We start from the raw sequence: 21946 nt of genomic DNA, 5'->3' as shown, positions 1-21946 counted from the left end.
GAGCAAGATAAGACATTTTAGGGAGCCACCCACCCCGTGGAACTCCAGTGGCTAATATTTTTCCAGCTTCTGAGCAACAGATGTCTCTAACCCTAGTCAGTTCTTCCAGCAAAGATTCCCAACAACTAGGGTTAAACAGTGGGAATTCCAAAGCTATGTACAAACATATCAGCATTCCCTCCAACAGAGAGATGAAAAGGAGAAAATTCCTGAGGATGTGCATCCTCTACTCTATTTTCTGAATCCTAGCCTCCCCCTTGCCTTGGAATGAGCTCTACAAAGCAGTATCTGTTATGTACATGGACCTCAGCTCCCTTCCTTTGGGGAGTTTCCCTTCAAAAGTGACAGGCAAATCCCAGGACAGAGACAGGTGCTGAGATGGGAGAGGTCTTATGATGACTCGCCAGAAGCAAGAGAGCCTGCAGCTTTCTTCTTAGGCCTGGCTTTCACACTTCTCACTGGAAGCTGAGGAGAAAGAAGAAAAAAGGCATCTTTTTTTAAAGGTTAGTTTACTTTAACACTTACATGTTAAACAGAAAGATACAAGAATACAGAATGAAAATAGGACAAAATGACAACACCACAATGACCCTATTTATGTCATCCATTATTTCAAAAACCTTATTTAACCTTTCCATTTGGTTTTGGTTATTAAACAAATCACTCTGAACATATCCATCAAAGATCAACCAGGAGAGGAATACATTCTAAAACAGGAAGAGTGTGATAAAAAATAAAATAAAATCAAAGGCAGCTGTCTCAACAAAAGATTAGGCATATCAGTATTTCAAACTGGTAACATTCAGATAACACTTCACTGCTAGAACTTTTCTGCTTCTTGACTGCCATCCCCAGTGCTGTTCTCTGAAAGATGTAGAAACGTCTTGAACCAGTTTGCACACTTTACTCCAGTATCTTTCATTCTAGGTACTGGCAAGAAGAGCGCATTTATGATCTAAGATGCATTCAGCCCTTCTGGGCAATCTCACAGATTGGTCAAAACTTCCTGCAATTCCTTTATCTGAAACCAAAGTTCCAAACAGACTGAGCATAAAACCCAATATGCCCAAAAAGGTCTTTATCAGAATTTCTGTAGTCATTACTGTGTTTTCATGACTTCACTTTAGGCAGCCTGGAAGCAAATTATGTTCCTCCTTTCTTTGCTACTACCTAATAAGCTAGAGAAGAAAACAGGAGTCAACTCAGAAGCCTTGGGATAAAAATACAAAAGCTAGAGACTAGTACAGTAAGTAGATGCCAAGTTCTGTGATGTAGGACTGTTGTGGTTTTGCCCCAGCTGGCAGCTGAGTACCACACAGCTGCTCTCTTGGTGGGGAGGGAAAAAGAAAACCAAAGGCAAACCTTGTGTGTTGGGATAAGGATAGTTTACTGGGAGAGCAAAGGGAGGGAGAAATAACAAGACTTTATAGCAAAATATCTCAAACTGATGATATACAATGCAGCTTCTCATCTAACTGCACAACGCAGACTGTACAGCTCAGAGCTGTCCCAAAGCTGGACCATCCCCAAAACTGTGCACACTGGAGCCGTGCACTCCTCCCCTCTCCAGCTCCCCTTTATGCTGAGCACAGCATCATGGTATGGAATAGCCCTTTGGCCAGTTTAGGTCACCTGTCCAGGCTGTGTCCTCCCCCAGCTTCCTAGGTGCCCCCCCCACCTTCTCATTAGTAGGGCAGCATGAGAAGCTGAAAAGTCCTTGACTGCTTGGCAAGAACTAAAATCATTCCTGTTACCAACATTGTTCTCATCTTAATCCCAAACACAGCACCAGCTACTAGAGAGAAAATTAATTCTACCCCAGCCGAACCCAGGACAAGAACTCAGCTAGCAAAGATCTAGTCCAACAAAGTTTATATGAACAGCTTTTAAATGACTGAGACTACTGAGCCAGAGGCTTCCAACAAAGCACACAAATCAACTTCCGTGCTGGAAATAATTTACACACCAGCTCACCTCAGCTTTCATCATCTTCTTAGGAGTTTTGAGACTCTGGGTACGTTTAGGAAGTTTATCTCCTGCATCTTCATCTAATGGGTCTGTTCTAGTCTCTAATGGGGTTCCATTAGACCTCTGTGCCACACTGCTTTCTTCTCCTGAGGAGCAACAGGAAGCTATGGAATAAAAGAGAAAGTTTTACCAAATACTTTTGAGTAAAATCACATTAAGTCTAAAAGTGCCCATCCTGAAGGGCCACATGAAAGGGAGATGCCAACAATCCTTAGGAATAACCACCAAGGAACTACAGAGATATGTTAGTAGAAGAGAAGGGACAAGGGAGGACAACACACCTTCTGCCATCTGGTCTGGAATCTTGAATTCCTTCTGAGAATGTATGAAAAGTCCAGGGAACACTTGCACACCCTCCCCCCCCCCAGGTCATTGTATGAGGACTCATAAAATGGCCCAGGAGAGGTGCTCTGTACCTGAATCCTCAATGGTTTCAAGAAGACTCCCACCAGAAGGGTGCAGCGGTGGCTCATGACTTCGAATATGCACAGTATCTTCATCCCGGATCAGAGTGAGATCCTGCATGCTGAAACTTCGCAGCTTCTCAGACAAAACTCCCTGGCCCTAAAAGGACACTAATATTAGGGTCAAAGGCACTTTGCCTTCACCAAGATCATCTCACATGGAATCATTCAGAAGAAGAGGAAATATGGCCTCTTCCCCACTATGGAAATAAACAGAAAAGGGGAAAAAGTACTTTCCCAAGACCAGCAGGGAAGAGATTAAAGCAAAATCCATTCCACTCTCCCTCCACTTTTTGTAAATCAAAGGATGGGATTAACAGCAAGGCACCCAGAAGAAAGGAAAAGTAGAATGGTGCCAACAAGTACCAGTGTCCCTAACAGACCCATAGCACTAATTGCTGGCACACAAAACTAAACTGCCGGGGAATTCCTAAATGTTACAGAAGGTGTTGCATTACCTTTGCAGCTGCAGTAACTGCTGCATTGGCAGCAAGGTTTAACCCTCTCTTGCCAACTCGCATCATGGTTTCATAGCTCTTGTCACGAGCCTGAGTAATGTATTCATCAATTTCCTAGGAAGGCAATGTGGAACATGGAATTTAGCTCCTTGTTACAAACATGGTCAAAGTCTCCCCACCATCACCCTTAAAAACCCAAAGCTCACACCTGGATACTTTTTTCCAGGCTACCAGCATCTGCTGTCATTGATCACATAACTGCAGTCTCTTGATTACTTACAGAAAGTTTGTAAATACAACTTTTACTTAAAGCATGTTATCTCCAAATTGTAACAACTGAAACAAAGCAGTTTCTTATGCTGACAGTGTGAAAAAACGCATGGCTACAGAACATGCTGCTCCTATCTTGATTCAAAGAGCTTAACTACTGGCAGTGACTATAAGGGCTCACAACACCAGGTTAGCCAAACACGGCCTCTAAGCATTAGGCAAACTACTGGCTACATTACAATCTTCAGTAAGCTGCAGTATGACATTGTTGTCAGGAACAAAGTCATCCTACATCCACTAGCGTCAGCACAAGCATGATTCACACATTTCAGTTTTTATTGTGGCATAACTGAACCAGAAGTCAGTTAGCTCCCAGACAGGTCGTTATCTTCTAACAACAAGCAAGTACCTTCTCCTTATTGGAGAGCGTTGGGTGCACAAACTTCCTGTAGAGGACACTGGAGCCCTTGGTGTAAGGGGAGAGCAGCCAAATCACAAATGCGATTTTCAGCTCGAAATAAAAGGGAAACCTGAGGGAAAGAGGGAAGGAGAAAAAAAAAAAAGAGAGAGAGAAAGAAAGATGGAGAACTGGAATCAAGATCAGCACAGAGATAGATGGAGATAACTGGTAGACAGCAGCATAGGCAGAAAGAGCAAAAGCAAGATAAAGGCTCAGAAACAAGAATCAATACATCAGGTCAGAATAGCAGAACCCTCTTTGAAATCCTAGGACATACCTTCTTCGAGTCTCATTTAGTCTTTCATCCATAGCCATGAAAACTCCATAAACAGGGCATCTCTCAGCCCTGCAAACACACCGAATTACAATCTGATAGCTACTCTCATGGTTCTGAAGTTTGTTTAGACTATCTACTGGATGTTAATACGTAATTAGTTTTCCTCTCATTTTGCAAAGTTCTCTACTAGGTATCTCAATGAATCTTAAGTTCCTGCTAAAGCTCATGGCTCAGTTTCTGACACAAAATGAGAGAGCAGGCAGCATGTCTTTCAACTCTTAACACCTCCTCAGTAAAGTCTCTGTGAAGATACAGTAGCAGAGACCGAAACAACTGAATGCAAAGTTTCTACTGTATCAGTAGTAAGAGACTTGCTTTCAGTGGTCCACTTTAACTACCTGAACAAGCCAAAGCTCTTGTACTCTACTAGATCTTTGTCTACTGTCCAATGTTTATGCACGAAGAGGGGAAACTGCACATTTTTGTAAGGCATGTGTAGCCATTTCACATTTCTAAGAGATGCAACTCTTGACTAATATTGTTTCAGAGATGTATGCAAAGCTCAAACACTAAAGCAAGGAAGAAATTGAAGATACCCTGTTCCAAGTGTTCAGCTAAAGACATGAAAAACCTAGATAGGCACGGTTTATAAGGTTATGTAATAACAGGACATGGGGTAATGGTTTTAAGCTGTAAGGAGAGTAGATTTATACTAGATATTAGTAAGAAATTCTTCCCTGTGAGGGCAGCAAGGCACTGGAACACACCGCCCAGAGAGGTTGTGGGTGCCTCAACCCCACGAGTGTTCAAGGACAGGTTGGATGGGGCTTTGGGCAACCTGGGCTAGTGGAGTGTGTCCTTGCCCAGTGCAGGGGGGTTGGAACTAGACAGTATTCCAGGTCCCTTCTCACCCAAACCAGTCTGTGGTTCTATGTAACAATGATTAGCCACATTTGGAGACCTCCATTTTGGCAAGCATGACACACAGCACCAAAAGGATGAAGAGCCTGTTCCCCTGGACTCCACTCCATCCCACCCCACTAATGGAAGACAATTTCATAATACAAAACACCACAAAGAAGTGTATCTGATATGCTTCTCCACACAACTGGCTTAGAAAGCAAAACAGGTCCATCCCTTCCTTCTACCACTTATAAAATATAAGTGTCTTTTAGAACAGCATTTTTCAAACTTCACCAGTTCACATTAACAGCTGCTCAAAAATAGTTTGCGTTATGAATGGATAAGCTCCTCTTACAGATACTGTGTATTTATCCTGTTTGCAAGTACAGATGAAACAGCCAAGACAGCAGCTACTACCCACAGTATCTACAAACCTGCAGACTCTTCATAAGAATTGAAAAACTCCTGAAGGAATGACAGTTTATTCTTAGCAACCCAACAACACTACTCCCTCTCTCCTTTTACAACAAATTATTGTGTACAAACACAATAAAACCCCCTATGCCACAAAGGAACTCACCAAGAAAGAACAATGTCTGTGAGTGTTTCTGCAGTGGTGAAAAAGGCAAATACAATCCAGTACATCATCCACTTCACCTGCAAAAGAACAGTCACTCAATCGAGATTCATCAGAACCCCCCCCAAACAAGCAAAATGTCTTCTCAGTAAAAATGACTCATCATGTCGACACGTTAAGGTGAATTCAGCAATAAGGTGGTGTATATAACCAGTAATGGGGATGGTCACACACCAGATGTTACATTACAGTTTGGGAAAGCATGTAGGATTAATGTGCTCTACATTGATAAACACACACAGATATACTGATGAGTGCAGGCCCTGAAGCAGTATCATCATGCGACAGTGCTAAAGTCTCAAATAAGCTATCTAAAAAGACTAAGCAGTTCACTTTAAGAAGTTATAGTCCTTGGTGTTATCGTTATTATTGTAATTAAACACACAAACATATGCAAGACTATAAATAAAGAAAATCTAAGGCTACCATTGAAACTGAAGTTTTTTTCTTGGCAAGAAAAAACCTGCACCCAAACTAACAGACACAGTATTTTGTTCTAACTCAGTAGTAGGTATTCTTTGCCTTGATCATTACTCCCAGAAATTACTTGTGTACTTCTCTTTAAATAAAGGCTCAGTAAGAGCTTATCATCTATCTCTCTGCTTCTCACACCTTTGTTTGGAGCTGTAGGCATTTCTTTCAAAGCAAACATAAAATAATTTCCCCCTAACACACACACTCATTCACACTCTACTGTTTTAATGACAAGTCTCTCAGCTACAGGCCAATTATTCCTAAAGAGGAATCAGCTGAATTATAAAAACCTGATACACAGAAAAGTTGATACCTTAAAAGGGAAATTGCCAGTTTTCTATGCTGTTAAAAGAAAATAGATGTAAGTGGCAGATAAATGGAAAGGATTGGTCACCTTTCCTAAAAGCAACTTTAGACTATTAGTGTCATCAAGATTGGGACAGGAGAAGTAAACTGAATCAAGGAAAATCCACATATTAAATCTACACATTAATTCATACGTTAAAACTACATTAACTGTTTAGTGACAGTCTTTGTTACAGCAAACTAAGTTATAAAATCAGGTATTTTTCCTATTTTTGCACGTATTGGAAAATTTGGTTATCATGTGGTTATTCAGATAGTTTCATGCTTTCTTTTCAGTTTATAATGTTATTACAAATAAAGTTTAGCAAGGGTCATCTTATTTCTGACTGTATCTCAAAACACTGTATCAGTTACCAATGCCTCCTGAGCATTCACATTTGAACTTCTCTGCTGAGACCAGCATTAAAAAAACCTAACCAAAACAACAATCCAAACCTAAAAAACCTCAGCCAGACGTTGTGATTTGTAACGCTGTCCACTATGAGGGAGACCGTCAACTCAGCTGGCACCTCCTTCAAAAACCAGTGGGCTGAATTTTAAGCAAACACCTAAGAAAGGCCCATGGAATTCTGGAGGAGATTGAAGCAGCATGAAGCAAAAAGGACAATATGCTGCAAGATTTATTGCTGATGTGTCATTTTGTAAGGAGCAGAGTCAGTTGGATGAAGAGTCACAGACTGCACCGCAAAGCAATAGCTACCCTATTCACACATTACCTCTCTTCCACCAGATTATTCCTTGCTTTAGATAAACATAAACTCATCCCACCCATATATTAAATAGCTCTTGCCTCCACTGATCAACTTAAAATACTCCTTCTCTAAGAAAACAATACACGACATCACTAAAAAGCATTTGGCATTTTAAAGATGGCAATTGTCACAATGGTGTAGACAGCGATGGTGGCACAATTCTGGAAAGGAAGATGAAGTCTTGACCAACAGAAAGCACCAATTCACAAGTCAGGTTGATGGGAAGATGCAAGCCAAGCAAAATTATTCCTTTTTTTTTTTTTTTTAAGAAAAAAAAAAAGTGGCACCAGAACATAATAAAAGGACACAGAGAAAGGATAAAATTAGAGGAAAAAAACTGGTCCGGGACTTTCAGATGCTTCTGGACTGCAGTGTTTCCCCTGCTTTCCCTTCCTCACTCAGCCCACGTTTATGGGTTGAAGCCTCCTATTTTAGTGAGAACCTTTCCTCGGCAGCTTCTCCAGAGACGGTCGGGGCTGCTGCTCAGGCGGCCTGGCCGATCCCGCACCCCTGCGGAGCCGGAGGGCCCTCGCCTCGGGAACAGGCCGGGGGCCGGCGGGGCTGCTATGAGGGGCAAGGGCAGGCGCTGCGCCAGCACGGCGAGCCCATACTCACATATTCCTTCACGTTTTTCGTCTTTACGGCCTTGTAGGAGGAGTACGCGGGATAGAGGGTGCCGAAGATCAGCCTGCGAGAAGAACAGAGCCCTCAGTGCCTTGCAGCTTCCTGCAGTCAGCTGCCTCGGCCCACCACAGGCAGCTGCTCGGCGGCTCCCGCAGGATGCCGGTCCCCCACGACCGCCCTAGGCGGGGCTCAGCCTCACCGCCCCCCATCCCCCGCCCTCAACCGCCGCACCGCCCTTGGGCCGCGGCAGCCTGCGCGTACCCGCCGGTATTCGGCCGCTGCCGCCTCCGCTACAGCACCGTCCCCACAGCCACCCCTCCGAGGCGCGGGGTCCCACGGTGCAGAACCTGCGGCACCGCTGCAGCCGCGGTCCGGGCAGCGCCCGGGTCCCCCAGGCCGCCCCTGTCGCGGAAGGGCCCTGCGCGGCGGCCCATACATCCCTCCGGCCCGGCCGTTCACACTCACACCACGAGGCGGGAGATGATCCAGGAGACCATGGCGGCGGCGGCGGCGATGCAAGGCGGGCTCGGGCGGCGGCTGGAGGCTCAGCAGCTGCGGGAGGCGCCTCTTCAGGGGCAGATTCCTGCAGCAAGCGCAGCCCCGCCCCGGGTACTCGAAGGGGAGGAGCCGACGCGTCGGAGGGAAAGGGCCGCAGCGCGTCCCGCGCATCCCGCCCTTCGCTGCTGCGGAGTCCCCGGCGGCTCGGGGCGCCCGCCCCGCACAGGAGACGCGCCCAGCGACGGCACCGGAGGGGCCCCCGCACCCACCCGAGCCCTGGAGGAATAGTACGCGCCGGGGGCCGGAGCCCCGCCAGCGGGGAGACGAGGCTAACAACAGCAGAGCCGGCAAGGGGGGCGCCTGGAACGAGGGCAGGAGAGTAATGCCGACTGAGACGAGGAAGTGCTGAACGAGATCACGGATACTTGGGGGGGGCGGGGGGCAGCGGCCGCGGCGGAAGCCATCTCCCGTGACGCTGGCGGCTCTAGGGAGTTCAAGACAGCAGCGACTAAATGCTGCAAACAGGTTAGTTAGGTTTAAAAGCATTTCAAAGCCCCACGGCACCTGGCTCACCCCAAACCACATATAAATCAAAACCAACTTGTGCACACAGAGGTTGGGGCTTATCAAACCAAAGGGATGAAGGCAGTTAGTTGTAGTTTTCTGGATAATTCAGTGCTACCTATAGCTCCTGTTCCACCTGAGGGGCTGATGAACGCATACCAGAGTACCAGAAACTGGAACAACTTACCAAAGATCATTGTGAAGAGAATCCTCCTCAGTCAAAGCCAGAGGTAGTTAGTGGGCCCTCCCCTCTCCTCAGCCTCTACATGCACACTGCAGTCAAGGATTGATAAGGCCTGCTGTGCAGACCTCTGGATCACACTAAGATGACCATTACATCAGCTGGTTTTTAATTACTAAAAAAAAAAAAAAATAGGGAAAACTATTGAGGTTCTTCAGCTAACACAAAACCAACCCACAAGCCCTGAAGCATGGCACTATGGCAGTTTCATTACTTGCCAAATAGCCTTTATTCAAAGTAAAGACACCAAAGAAAAGAGTCAGAGCAAAAACAAAGAGCCACTGGGGAAGAATTTTCTCATGAGTGCATGAACTTCAGAATAATGAGCAATGACAACAAAATACAAAACATTAGCATCTTTCCATTACATGCAAGAGTTGAAATCACAAATGCCTCTACAATCAGTGACAAAGAACATCTTGTCATAGTCTGCTTTTGGATACAAATGGCCATGACTGCAAAAGGGACTGTACAACTCACACAAATGACAGTGTAACTGACCTACAAACAGGGTAAGAGGAATCTGCTCTTTCACGTCCAAATAATACACAAGAACACCCTCAAATGAATTTATTCTATTTCGAACCACACCAGTTTACTATCAGGGACCAGCATGGCAGCAGCTCTGGTACTTGAATAATGTGTTCACTCAGCTGAGTGGAAGATGCAGATAGAAGAGAGAAAATTCAGAGACCTGGTGAGTGTAACATATGAAGAACATGGGAGTGCTAAATGACTGCAGCATGGGTAAGTGGCACCTAAATAAAACATGCATTAGTGTTTTAATCTGTTTAATGTGCTGCAGAGCAGTATGAAAATTCACAATGCATAGAAATAATGGTGGTAAGAGCAACAGAATATGAACATTAGTAGAGCAGATGGTCTTGTGAATATCCTAAGTGGCAGCTCATTGTTGAGCAGCTCATTAGGCTTCAGAACAACTTCAGGAAAAGTAATTTAAGTTGGCAATTTACAGTTAGCAATAAGTAGCTCAATTTATTTCCATATCATAAAGAAATTAATTCATTAACTTACCTTCCCACAAGGAGAAACTACTGGTACTGAAAGGCTATTTTTGTTCCAAAGTCAATTGCAGGTCAAATTAAAATAGAATGCTTTATTAGTATTTTTTACTAAGTTATTACTAATATTTTGTAATATAATTAAGATCTTAATATCTACCTAGGAAAGTAATCCATTGATAGTTTTCAAATTAAGGCTATTTATCAAGCAGATACTGTTGAAATAACTTGTGTAACAAATTTGTGTTCTACAAATAGGTGAGCAAGTGTCTATCAATTTATTATGGCCTAAACAATAAGGCACAGGAACCAAAACTAACTGTTCCTTGAGCAGAACAGCTTAAGCAAAGCTACCTTTAGAACAACACCAGGTCAGATCTAAATATCCTATTGAAGCTGAGGTACAGGAGGAAGTTGCTGTGATGAAGAGGAAGAGCAATTAGTCAGGGCTCAAGAACAGAAAAGTGATTCTGGAATTCTTTTGAAGAATAAATAAGGGTCTTAGGAAGAAATATGACATGGAAGAACATAATGGAAACCATCTCTGATGCTTAAAGGTGCAGGTTATAGCATATCAAACACCGAAAGGGATAAGGGAAACGTGGCAAAAATGTGAGCTGACAGTTGAAACAGCTTGTGGGAGGTCAGGCCCTAGGAATTTATTCTCAGAACATTTTCCTTCTTTACCTGTTTTGCTTTGTGATTGTGAGGTCTTTAGTTATAAGAGAACTTCGTAGGAGAAGCAGGTGTATTTTGTTATATCTAGCTCTTCAAACTCACCTTACCATTTTTGTATTAGCTCAGATAAAGGCAGAGAAAGAGCTGGGGGATGAGCGAGAGAAGGTGATTTCTGCCTAGTTATTGTTCAAATGCCCGGTGGGAGCATGCAGCTCTTTTTCAAAGGTTGAGAAGAGGGATCTTAAAGACACTGCCAGTTAAGAGGAAAGGAAGCTGTGGGCTGGTTTCAGATCCTGAGATGCACTGGGAGAGAGTGACCACAAGCAAGCCTATGCACTGAAGTTCACTATCAGATTACATACCAGTTACCAGAGCCTGTAAGATGCATTATCCCCAGGTGCTTCAACCGCATGCTTCACTCAAATACTGTGTAGCTTCACACTCCTGTTTCACCAAGGCAATACTTGCAAGGTATGCTTGATGCATGAAGAAGTCACTAGCACGTGTCATTCAGCTCAATCAATACCTCTTAACTGCAGAAGGTCTGAGAGCTATCGAAGGGCTAAGAGAACTAAGGAAGGAGAGGGCAGTCATATATAGGGACAGTAATTTTGAAGAGTACCTGACCTGGCAATGTCTTTCATCCTATTTGTATTGCAGGTAAATTCAAGTTACTGTTTGACATTTAACTTCTCCAATCCTTCAGAAATCCAGCAAATGGATCACAACCTTTGATGTATTAAGTAGTTAATTTTCCTCACATTTATGTTGCCTGGTTCAGTTTGCTACTGGCAGATTGTTACATTTTTAATCAAGAAAAGGAAGCTGTTGAGTTGAAAAGGAGTGAAATGCAGTCCAAATTCACTTAGGCAGGCCAACAGCCATATAATCCTGAATTCCTGCTTCCACTTGTCTGCAGTTCCAAGGACGCTGTCTAAAAGACAGCCAGAACTTAAACCCAATACTAAAATATTGGACTTGCCCACTATCTTGTGCAGCTCCATTAAGACATTTAGCAAGACAGCATTCAGTAGAACACGTCATGACTGCAGTGAAATAAATTTTAGGATGTGCAACTGAAGCTTTTTATTTTCCCTCCCTGATTTAAGTCTCCTTTAATCTGTTTATGTTCCAGCTAACATATCAGCTGCCCCTTTAAAATTTGCAACCAGAAAATACCATTGTACATCTTGAAACAGATTTTATAATCACTTTGGCTGCTTTTGCTATAAGCTCTGTATGAAGTATGGCAGAGGATGAGCACTTATACTAACCCTTCACATAAACTCTACCCCTGAGAGGACCCTAACCATACATGTATAAAGGTATGTGTGACAGCCCCCAAATTAGCTGTCACTACTCGGGAAAGTCAATACAGCCATCACTACTGGAAATCTCAATGCTTAGCATTAGTAAGAAACACAGCAACAGGAATGTTTCAGAAATTAATGATGAGAAATGCGTGGTAAATAAACATTAAAAGCCTGCATGTAGCTCGACCCATCTTATGTCTGAAACTGGTTAGCTGAACAAAAAGGAGGCACAAGAAAGTCAATAGGAACAATGAGAAGCACTGAGCTGAGTCTGTGCAAATATTCTATAGTCCAAAATTGTTCATCTTGGAAGACAGATGCATCAAGAAAGTGAAATGGCACACGAGAGAACGACAAAGCTAGGAAAATGGTTAAAAGCGTAATTAGAGAACAAACTTCTTGAGGAAAAAAAAAGGCTCTGGAGCCTAGTTAGATTGAAAGCTAACAAAGGGACATACTTTCAAATGAAACATAATTAAATCTTGCAGCTTCTGTCAAAGAAAGTAGTAGAAGCTCCAAATACAATTATTTCCAGCACCAACACGGCAGACCTGCAGTGAACTTCACAGTCTAATCACAAGTACCATAAAATATTCCTGACTACAGGGTACAGCAGACAGCAGAAGCTAAGTATATTTGAAAGAAAACAAAAGCAAAACCAGACCCCTGCAGTTGTCTAGGTTTTCTATAGATACACATATAAAATGTAGGACATAATACATGCAATATACACATCCATAAACATATGAATATTGTATTGCTGTGCAGTAACAGCTACATTTTAATTAGTTGGACAGAATTCTAAAAGCTGACACTTAGAGCTTTCAATGAACTGAAGGCCTTAGGTGGGAATCAGGCAAGAATTAAGAAGTGTATTCTGAATTTATATAAATGCAAGTTTGTCCCCCATATCAAAACATTACTTACTTGGAAAATCTCACCAAAAGGAAGTGGTAGTCTCCATCTCCTGATGCCTACGATCCAGATGAACGATGGAAGTTTTCAAATGTAAGGTACTGGAACCAATTTGCCAGATCACATTACAAATTCTTCCTGTCCTCATCTGGTCTAAAATCTGGACTGCTATATATTTCTTAATTTTAATCTGTAAATTTTGTGCAAATCATTCCTCTGATTTTGCCTGAACATTGCTTTAGTTTGATTGTACTCTATGACTAATAAACAAGGAAATGTAAGAGGCAGACAACATTTGATAGACACATGCCACAGGTTCAGCATAAGATGCAGAACTCCGTGTATGTCACCACGCTGGAAATGACCAAACTACTGCATTACACGTAGCCAAGTCTTTGTCCTCTTGATCCTTATCTAGTTGCTGATATACATGTACACACAAAGGAGGAAACATCTCAGCTACAATCAGCCATGCAGAATGCACCCAGTACCACAGAAGTGCACAAGAAATTCTGCACAACAGGAATATGGTGAAGTTGAATCATTCATGGATCTGAGACCATCATTTTCCACTGAATCAGATGGAATTAACCCATATTCACAGAATAGCTGCAAGGGTATGAAGGCAACAAAAGCCCAGAGGCAAACTACTTGTACCTGTTAACCAACTTGAAAGGCTGCCAGATGCCACTGGACAAAACTGCTGTTGCCATCACAACTTCCAAGGTCAAGAAACAGAGAACCTTTAGCACCCCACCCACATCTCTAGTGGGGAGGGGAGGTCTGAACCCCAATCTGTTATGAAGAGAGTGAGAGGTTGTGAGTGCAGCACAAAAGATGTTGTTTATGACAAGATAGCGCCTTGAATCAAGCATCTGCTGATAGCTTGGTACATTACTTAGGAGACCAGGTGTAAAACACCCAAATCCCCTTGTCAGACACAAGACAAGAAATTAACAGGCAGCCTACACTGGAGACAGAAGCTAAGACAAACTCAAAAGTACGACAAGTCTGAAATAAACCGCTCAGGCTGTTACAGTAAATGACTTTTATTTTTTAAAAAATGAAATAACCGTGAACATATTAACAGGCCTGCAGGTGGCTCTACAGTACAGCTGGATATAAGGTAGATACATTTCCCCATGTACCCGGACAATGAAATCCATTGCATCAATGCTGACATTATTAAGTTCTGAATACAGTTCTATCAAGCAGGAACATTTTACTTAAAATAGTTCTGGACAAAGTTGACACTGAAAGTTAACTTTTCCTTCACTTTGGAAAGGATAGATGTTTGCAGCTAGCACTGGTGTCGGATGAACTATTGCCTGCAGTCACCAGTGCACTGAGAGATGTACAACATCTCCACGTGAGAACAGAGTTTATACTCCTTTTCACTTCTCATTCTGAGGAATTAGGGTGGCACGGGGAGAGGGAAGAAGATGGGTGAGGAATACGGGCAAGGGAAGTGGGGTGTTAATTTCTATTCACTCTCCTTTGGCTGTTTTTTGTGCTATTTTGGACTGCTTTCTAAAAATCACTTCTTGATTTTATTGAAAGGAAGACTAAATGTAATGCGCCTTTCCTTGAAAATCCAAGAACAGTTGTGGTACTTCAAAAATACTAAAAATATCTACTTTCATGAAATATTAACTGTTTCACTACAAACCTAGTTTTTCACTAAATACACAATTCTCCTATTTCTGGAGTCTCCTGGGGAAAAAAGTGGGTTCTCCCTTTATTTCTGCAACTCTACCGTGTATAGAGAAACAGCTACAAGAAGGGGAGTGCAGAGAATAGCTTTATTCTTTCCTTGGCCTGTATCTCACATAGGAAGTTTGTTTAAATTTCCGCAGTTGGGCTACTGTTGGTCACACTCCTTCAGCAGCTATCAACTAAGTCTGCAGTAGGACAACCCACCTCCAACACATTCCTTCTAACTTTGTGGAGACTAATTAGGCATGAGGAAAAAAACCAAAAACCATCCACACTCTTTATACCATTTCTAATCATAATATTCAGGAACACCAAGAGGCTTCCACATTCTTCCAATTTGCAAAAGGCCACAGGAAAGGGACATGGCACCTTCTGATAGAATCTGGAATTCTGCATGTGACAGTGCGACCTTCCATTAGACCTTCAGTGTTGAGGCAGCATAGAAAACAGTGGCTGAAGAGTGTGTGTAATACTGACCACACCAGCTCTTAGTGAGAAGCCCCTGCTCCTGCAGAGGCAGTCATGTGCAGTCCCTGTATATAACGTGAGCAAAAGGCTTACTTCACAGGGCATTTGGAATTAGCAATTCCTATGATCTAGCTAGTTTGGATTCATGAGCTTTCAGTGTGCCAACAGCATCTTTCACTGCATGATAGATAATGTTCTTCACCTGTAACAGAAAAAAAAAAATCAACTTCTACAGACTTAGGAGGAGAGTCTTACACATCTATGCAATCAACTCTGAATCGCTAATAGTTGGCAAGCATACAACACAGTATACACAATCACTGCATCAGGATATTAGATGACATATTTTAGACACCTGTACTGATTTAACAACTCATTTTCTGGTCACCCTTGCAACATGCATTTATTTAGGTTATTTTAAGATAAAGTCTCTTCTTCACAACAGCTAGGGATAATCACATGATGAAGTCATGCATAGGAATTTATTTTCAAAAGTCCTTGTGTTCCCAGTCACTCACAGGTTCACATAATCAAGCCCAAAAGGGGCAAGAGAATCATATAGTTTAACCCTATGTAGATTAAGATGATGCAACAAATCATCCTGTTGACTTTGTATAGAGGCTAGAAATTCTTCTAACTTGTGCATCTTTTAGAAAGGCAAGCAAGATCAGAGATGAAGAATCCACTAGTACTCACAAAAACCTGTTCTATGCTTAGCTGTTTAACACAGCTCTGTCTTGTTTCTGACTTTTCTGATCTCAGTTTATTTAAATTCAGTTTCTAGGATTGAATAGGACAGTTTCACCTCTAAGTGAGTAGCTTAATATGGACTTGCTCAACTAACTGCCAAACACCATCATTTTTTCCTGATATACGTATGATCTCAGTGTTTTCTACCATTTATGCAACAGTTATTGTCCCTGTGTATTTTTGTATCTACATAAAAGCAGAGATACAGATGCTTTTATAAAAATACTATTAAAATATACATGAAAAGAAAAACAATAAAGTTTGGCTGCGAGGCAAAACCACAACCATTTCCTCCATTCCTTAGGAGTACTGAGTTTACTTTGCCAGCAGTTGCTTTCTTTTTTCTTTTCTTTTTTTTAAATTTTAAAATACTAAGCATTATTTATTTGTAACCTATTAATTTACAGAAACGCTTCCACATCTGTATCACTACAACTGAAGAGGTGAAGTGTTAGATCCCCACAATGAAAGTGGATCCTACTTCTGCTTCTCTTTAAAATCCTGTGCAAATTCACAGAGAAACTTACAGCAACCTTTCACATTATAAGTTCTGACATTCCTGGGTGACATACTGGAGAATGGCTACACATCGAGTACTCACTTTTCAGCCATTCTGCAGATCCCCTTCCTTCATTTTACATGCCTGAGATTACCAATATACAAGAAATGCTGACAAAATTTGCACACTAACTCTTCAGAAGCATACAGAGGTGGAATCAAGAAAGGTTTCCCATGGTCTTCTCTCCTGTAGAGCTTACTGTCTTATACACAGTGTACTACTAGAGTGCATAATGTTCTTTGCATAGTTACTAGTTTAAGCAGTCACATTTTTTCAAACCAAAAACACGTCATTTTCTTGTTTGGGACTAATTTAAAATCAAAGATTCATTTAGGTTAGAAAGACCTTTAGGATCAAGTCCAACCATAAACCAGCACTGCCAAGTCTACCACCGAACCATATCCCTGCTTTAAATAAGCAAGCCTTCACTTTCAAAGCAGTTTTCCTTTAGGGTATAAAGAAACCGATACTTTGGTCAAATAAATGTATCTCTTCAAAACAAAGCACTGCTTTTACCTTTTTAATAGGGTTTTCTGTTTTGGTGGGGTTTCTTTTCTGCTATACTTCACTCTCAGTCAGCATACAGCCATTTAAAAATCTACCAATACCAACACATGCACTAGTCCCATAATGGGAAAGTTGTCTAGAAATCCGTAAGATTGTAACCATTTCTTGTTTACATAACACTGTTGACACAGGAGCATTAGTTATTTTTAAAACTTATCAAATGCAAACCTCCAAAGCTGTGGTAAGTTGTTATTTTTTTTTCTTAAATCATTAGCCACACATAACTAGTACTGAACAAGTCTGGCAAAACACAGGATGTATTTAATGATTCCTGTCATAAAATAGTTACCTGAAGTTTATCTTCATGGTTTGTATGTGTATTAGACAGATGCCTGAACTCCTGGGTCAAACGGAAGCAGTGCTTGACATGTTCTGGTGATACAAAATCTTCTGCCACTTTAATGCAGCTATACAAATTATGGACCTAAAAAAAACCCACATCAAATGATAGATAATCAAGATTGAGTGAACCAAACAAAATTAAAAATACTACCCATCTCCATGTATGTTTGTTTATTCCACAGGGACTTATCAGAAACAGGAACCAAAGCCCATTTGATCTCAGACAGAATTGCATCTAGTGGTAAAACCAGAACAAATTAGCTGACATCTCATATGTTCCCAGTTCTCCCACATACACCAGTGTTCCCTAACATGTGTTCTCCACTGTCCTCCACAGTTTTTTTGAATTATGTTCCTGTGGTTGAAGTTTCACTACACAGAAATGTTTTCCTACCATACACCCCATTTTTTTTTCTTAATTCCATCACTGGGTATTTATATAAATTTTTACCAACATAATGACTAAGATCCAGTACAAATAGTTCCTCTAAGAACGGCATATGTAGAAAAAGGAACCTAAGCCAGCAATATTAACTAACAGTTATTTTGAAGTTGCAGTTATGTTGCACCTCAAATTCAGTTCTGTTTTCTATGTGGCCTACAGTTGTCATACTTACCTGATGGGGAGCACCTGCAGGAATGAACACAGCATCTCCAAGGAACTGCACTATTGCCCAGCCTTGTACACCATACTCATCATACAATCGCTTACGTAAGGTCTGGTCCAGGTACCAACTTTGGTCATGAATGGGGTCATGATCTGGGGGATTTTCTTGTCCTTGTTCTTCTCCAACCTAGGGCCAAGATATAGGGGGGAGGAGGGGAAACACAGGAACCATGACACATCCTCTTCATATTGCTGGCTCACAAAAAGCTCTGTACCAAAAACCAAACTATTTCGAGGTAGGACATGACTTTCATTAAGCTCATTAATTGTGACCTGTGCATTAGTATGCAGATTCTAGACCAGGCTGCTACTGTCCTCAAAGGCACCATTAGATTACCTATGCACTTGATGCTGATAGCAGTTTCTATCATTCAGCTGCTGTAAAAGCAAGCTAGTCAAGGAATCCTGTAGGCTCAAACCTCACTTGTAACCAACATACCTTCCGAAGAAGCTCCCGTATCTTTTCAGCATCCTTGGCAGCATAGATGTGCCATAATGCTCCAGGTTTCTCTCTTCCTTCATGGATTCGCTGCTTTGTTACATCATCAGCGTCTCCCTCATCAATTGTTTTCAGAACCTCTGCGAGGGGAATCCACGTAAGAGTGGTATGATTACAAAGTTTCTGAGTTTTGACACATACAAGAGGAAAGAGCATACTGAGCTGCTAAATTCAGTCACACTGAAACTGCTGTGCCCTTTCTAAGCACATCAAGCTTCAGGTTAACAAAATTCAGGAAATTAAGAGGTACTCACAAAGCTCTTTATTAATTCAAATACAAGGAGAAGAAAGAGTAACTTATCACCCCTTCTCCTTTTTTCAGGGACATACCTAATCCCTAGCAAAAATTGCTTAGAGTTGGGAATCAATGAAACATTATTGCACTTCTGAAGGTTTTCTGCAGACATAGAAGACTACCTTTCATTGTTTAAGCTTGTCACATCTGTGAGATATAACCCAAGGCAGTTTGCTTTCTCACACACACAGTTGATTTTCAGTGGACAGAAAACAGCTTTCCTCAGACATTACCATCATCATGGGTCCCTTCCCCAATGGGAATCCCAACGTACACCATGACATTAACAGCATCAGATACATCCAAGTGCAGGTTTGTGGTACCAACTCGTCTGTCTTCTGCAGTAATTAAGCCTACAATAGAGTGTTAAATAAAATCATATTCTATTCAAACTCTTAAAGAAACAACCTGCATGAATGCAACCTTTACACAGCAATGAGAGCAGAAATCAGTGTCAAAGGGCTGCTGAAGTAGTTAATTTTTATATCATACGTGGTATAAGTAAAAACTTGTGATATGTACGGATGGCATACCTGTAACTACTATTTTTATCTTGCAGGAGGTGGAAGCAGCAAATAGAGTTCACCCAAGTAATGAGAAAATAAGCATTTTAAAAACGAAGCCTGAACTTGTACTTTACAATTTGGTCTCTCTTGGGGCCATTTACAGAGTCTGCAGCAAGGAACTTAGCTGCCATAATAGAAAGTCACTAGGCATTCTTTGTCACTCTTTTCCTTTGCTTGAAGGTACCAGAGAAACACTGGCTGCTCTACGTGCCATTAGCATCATACTGAGTGCAGCAAGTTATTGGACAGTTAGAAGTATAAGCCTCCAGCAGTTCAGCTCTAAAAATCCATGTGATCAGTTGAATTCACAGCAGTTGCTCACTTATCACTAACAATTCAGATCACAACTGCATAACGAAAACCACCTGCAGATTCTTAAGAATTTATACCTTTATACACTTTACACCCTAATGCTCTTACCCCTCTCAAGTGGCTACGAGTAATGGAGAAAGATATTTAAAATATTTGCAGCTTAGTTGTTTCCCCTTCTCATATAACACATTTGTCTCTCTTCCTCTGACCCTTCAATAGCAGTCACTCACTCTACTTTTGATTTAATATTTTCTCTATCAAGTAACACGGGGGAAAAAAAATCAAAGATTGGAAAATCTTTGTATCAGCACACGCTAACATAAGTATGACCACAAGACTAGTGGTCGTGTTTTACGATCACCATTGCAGACGTGCATTAATTGTTCATATATCCTCCACACTATTATACTGATAATCATTTGAAAGTTTAATGCTTCATGGCCCCATAATACAGGGTATGTGCTCAGACAAGGCTTTCCTCCATTTCCGTGCTATTTGCCTACTATATAATTACAGGCTTAAGACAAAACTACTCAGGTAGCTGAATATGGTGACAGGTTTGTCTTGCCTGTTGTCTGTGGTCTGTGCTATTAAACATGGATGAGGAAAATTACAGTTCTAGTTGGAAACATGAACACACAGATCAAAGTACTCAGAAGCTGGCTACTTTTCCTCTCAAATACATCAAGTGGTCTCAAAAATACATTAAATTTTTATTATGCTTATTATATGTATTAAATAATAATTGTTTTCAAACTTATCATATGTACATCTATTAAACAGTATTAAACACCAGCTGACCAAGCTGGCAGCAAAGTCTTGGGGCTTTTTTTTTTTTTGGTTTTCTTGATTTTAAATCAGTTGGAAGCAGCAGCGCTGAGGTACTGACAGGCTGGCTCCTGTTCTTACATCTGCCATCAGAGTGGTTCCAAAGAATGTTTATCAATATGGTGACAGGCACTTTATATAAACATAAATATATATTGATATATATATAAATATAAAAATATAAATATATATATATAAAACAAGGCAAAAAAGGGCACATGTGACAGAGAGGATTCGCATAGGAACAGATCACAGGACCAATTAAGAAATAATGACGGTGTGATCTAGGATAAGGGCTGAGTTTAGATTAATGCCACAGCCTTGCATATGCCCTAAGTGTAACAGTGTAAGAAGGGTCACATAAATTAACACCTGCAGAACTGTTCTCACATACCGTAGGCATTGTACATTTTGGGACCCAAGTCAGGCCGGACAAAGTAGCTTGGCAGTCTAGAAGCCAAATTCAGTCTGCCATCCCTCTTGGTATATTCAGGAAGAGGAAGATTTTCCATCAAGTCCTCAAACCTAGAGAGCGAAAGAGAAAAAAGGCATATTTCCCACCTGTAGTGCCTACAGGAGTCCTGTAAGCACAAATACTAAGGTTTACTTACCTTGTAGGCATCATATCTCTGAAGTCCTCTCCCGGAGGCCAATCCTTTAACTTCAGTACCATTGGCTGACCATCATCTGACCTGAGCCGCTCTGCAAGAAACAAATCAAGGCTTCTTCAGGTAGGATCTTTTTACCACAGGCCATTACCTCGGTAAGTCTTTTGTACCAAGACATCTTACGTTGCACAGCAAAAAGGATCCTGATTTTAATTTGGGTGTTCAACATTACTACAATATAACCAAACATCAGTTTAACAATTTTATATATATATAAATTACCTACAGCAGAAGTTTGACTGATCTTGCATAGCTGCTAAGTGTTAAAATAGTTTTTATTCAACTTGGAAAGCTAGCCTTTCCAAAGCGTTCTGCCTCACTACATTTACCAAAGTCGGCTGCAGTTTCATCTTTCATTTCAAGAAGAGTGGTGCTTCTATAAAATTGAAGTTACTGTTTCATGCTCAGAAATCAAGCCTAACCTCAGTATAAAGCAAGAAACCATGGTACACCACACTCAAAAAAAATCTAAATAGCGGATGGTTACTGAGGAAAAGAGCCTTTTGGTTTTTAAATTCTTTGCTGGAGGCACTCAAATTCAGGGTATGAATTCAAACATTTGTTCTTCACTTCAAGACTCACACATTGAGTCCTGACTAGTAACAGGAAAAAGCTGGTAGCAAGAAAAATGAAATTACAACTACAACAGTGGATGTGTGATATGACAGCACTAACCACAGCAACTGCTGTTGTGCCTCAGAGGTTACAATGGCTGAGCGAGTATATGCAGAGATTGTACAAGCAGGAGTTTAGAAGACTCAGCGT

General features: G+C 41.4%; 2 protein-coding genes across 2 annotated transcripts in view; both read right to left on the bottom strand.

Annotated features, from left to right (window-relative positions):
* Positions 1-390: 390 nt before the first annotated feature.
* On the bottom strand, positions 391-8210 carry REEP2 (receptor accessory protein 2; the record flags this gene model as incomplete). Its single annotated transcript, XM_084268503.1, has 9 exons — positions 391-465; positions 1975-2132; positions 2445-2592; positions 2951-3064; positions 3630-3750; positions 3958-4026; positions 5441-5517; positions 7705-7777; positions 8179-8210. 9 exons carry the CDS (start codon positions 8208-8210, stop codon positions 391-393), a joined length of 867 nt encoding a protein of 288 aa, XP_084124629.1.
* Positions 8211-13983: 5773 nt separating this feature from the next.
* KDM3B (lysine demethylase 3B) overlaps positions 13984-21946 on the bottom strand; it is a gene marked incomplete at its 5' end in the record, with an annotated part of 55753 nt that continues 47790 nt past the window's right edge. Inside the window, 7 exons of the mRNA XM_084268452.1 lie at positions 13984-15330; positions 17294-17428; positions 17964-18140; positions 18453-18592; positions 19041-19160; positions 20908-21038; positions 21125-21215. Of these exons, the coding sequence (XP_084124578.1) occupies positions 15250-15330; positions 17294-17428; positions 17964-18140; positions 18453-18592; positions 19041-19160; positions 20908-21038; positions 21125-21215 (875 nt within the window). The 3' untranslated portion in view covers positions 13984-15249. The remainder of the gene's footprint in view (positions 15331-17293; positions 17429-17963; positions 18141-18452; positions 18593-19040; positions 19161-20907; positions 21039-21124; positions 21216-21946) is intronic.

The sequence above is a fragment of the Gallinula chloropus genome (genome assembly GCF_964237585.1).
Source record: "Gallinula chloropus genome assembly, chromosome: 10".
Taxonomy (NCBI): Eukaryota; Metazoa; Chordata; class Aves; order Gruiformes; family Rallidae; genus Gallinula; species Gallinula chloropus.
This window is presented reverse-complemented; position numbering and strand designations above follow the sequence as displayed.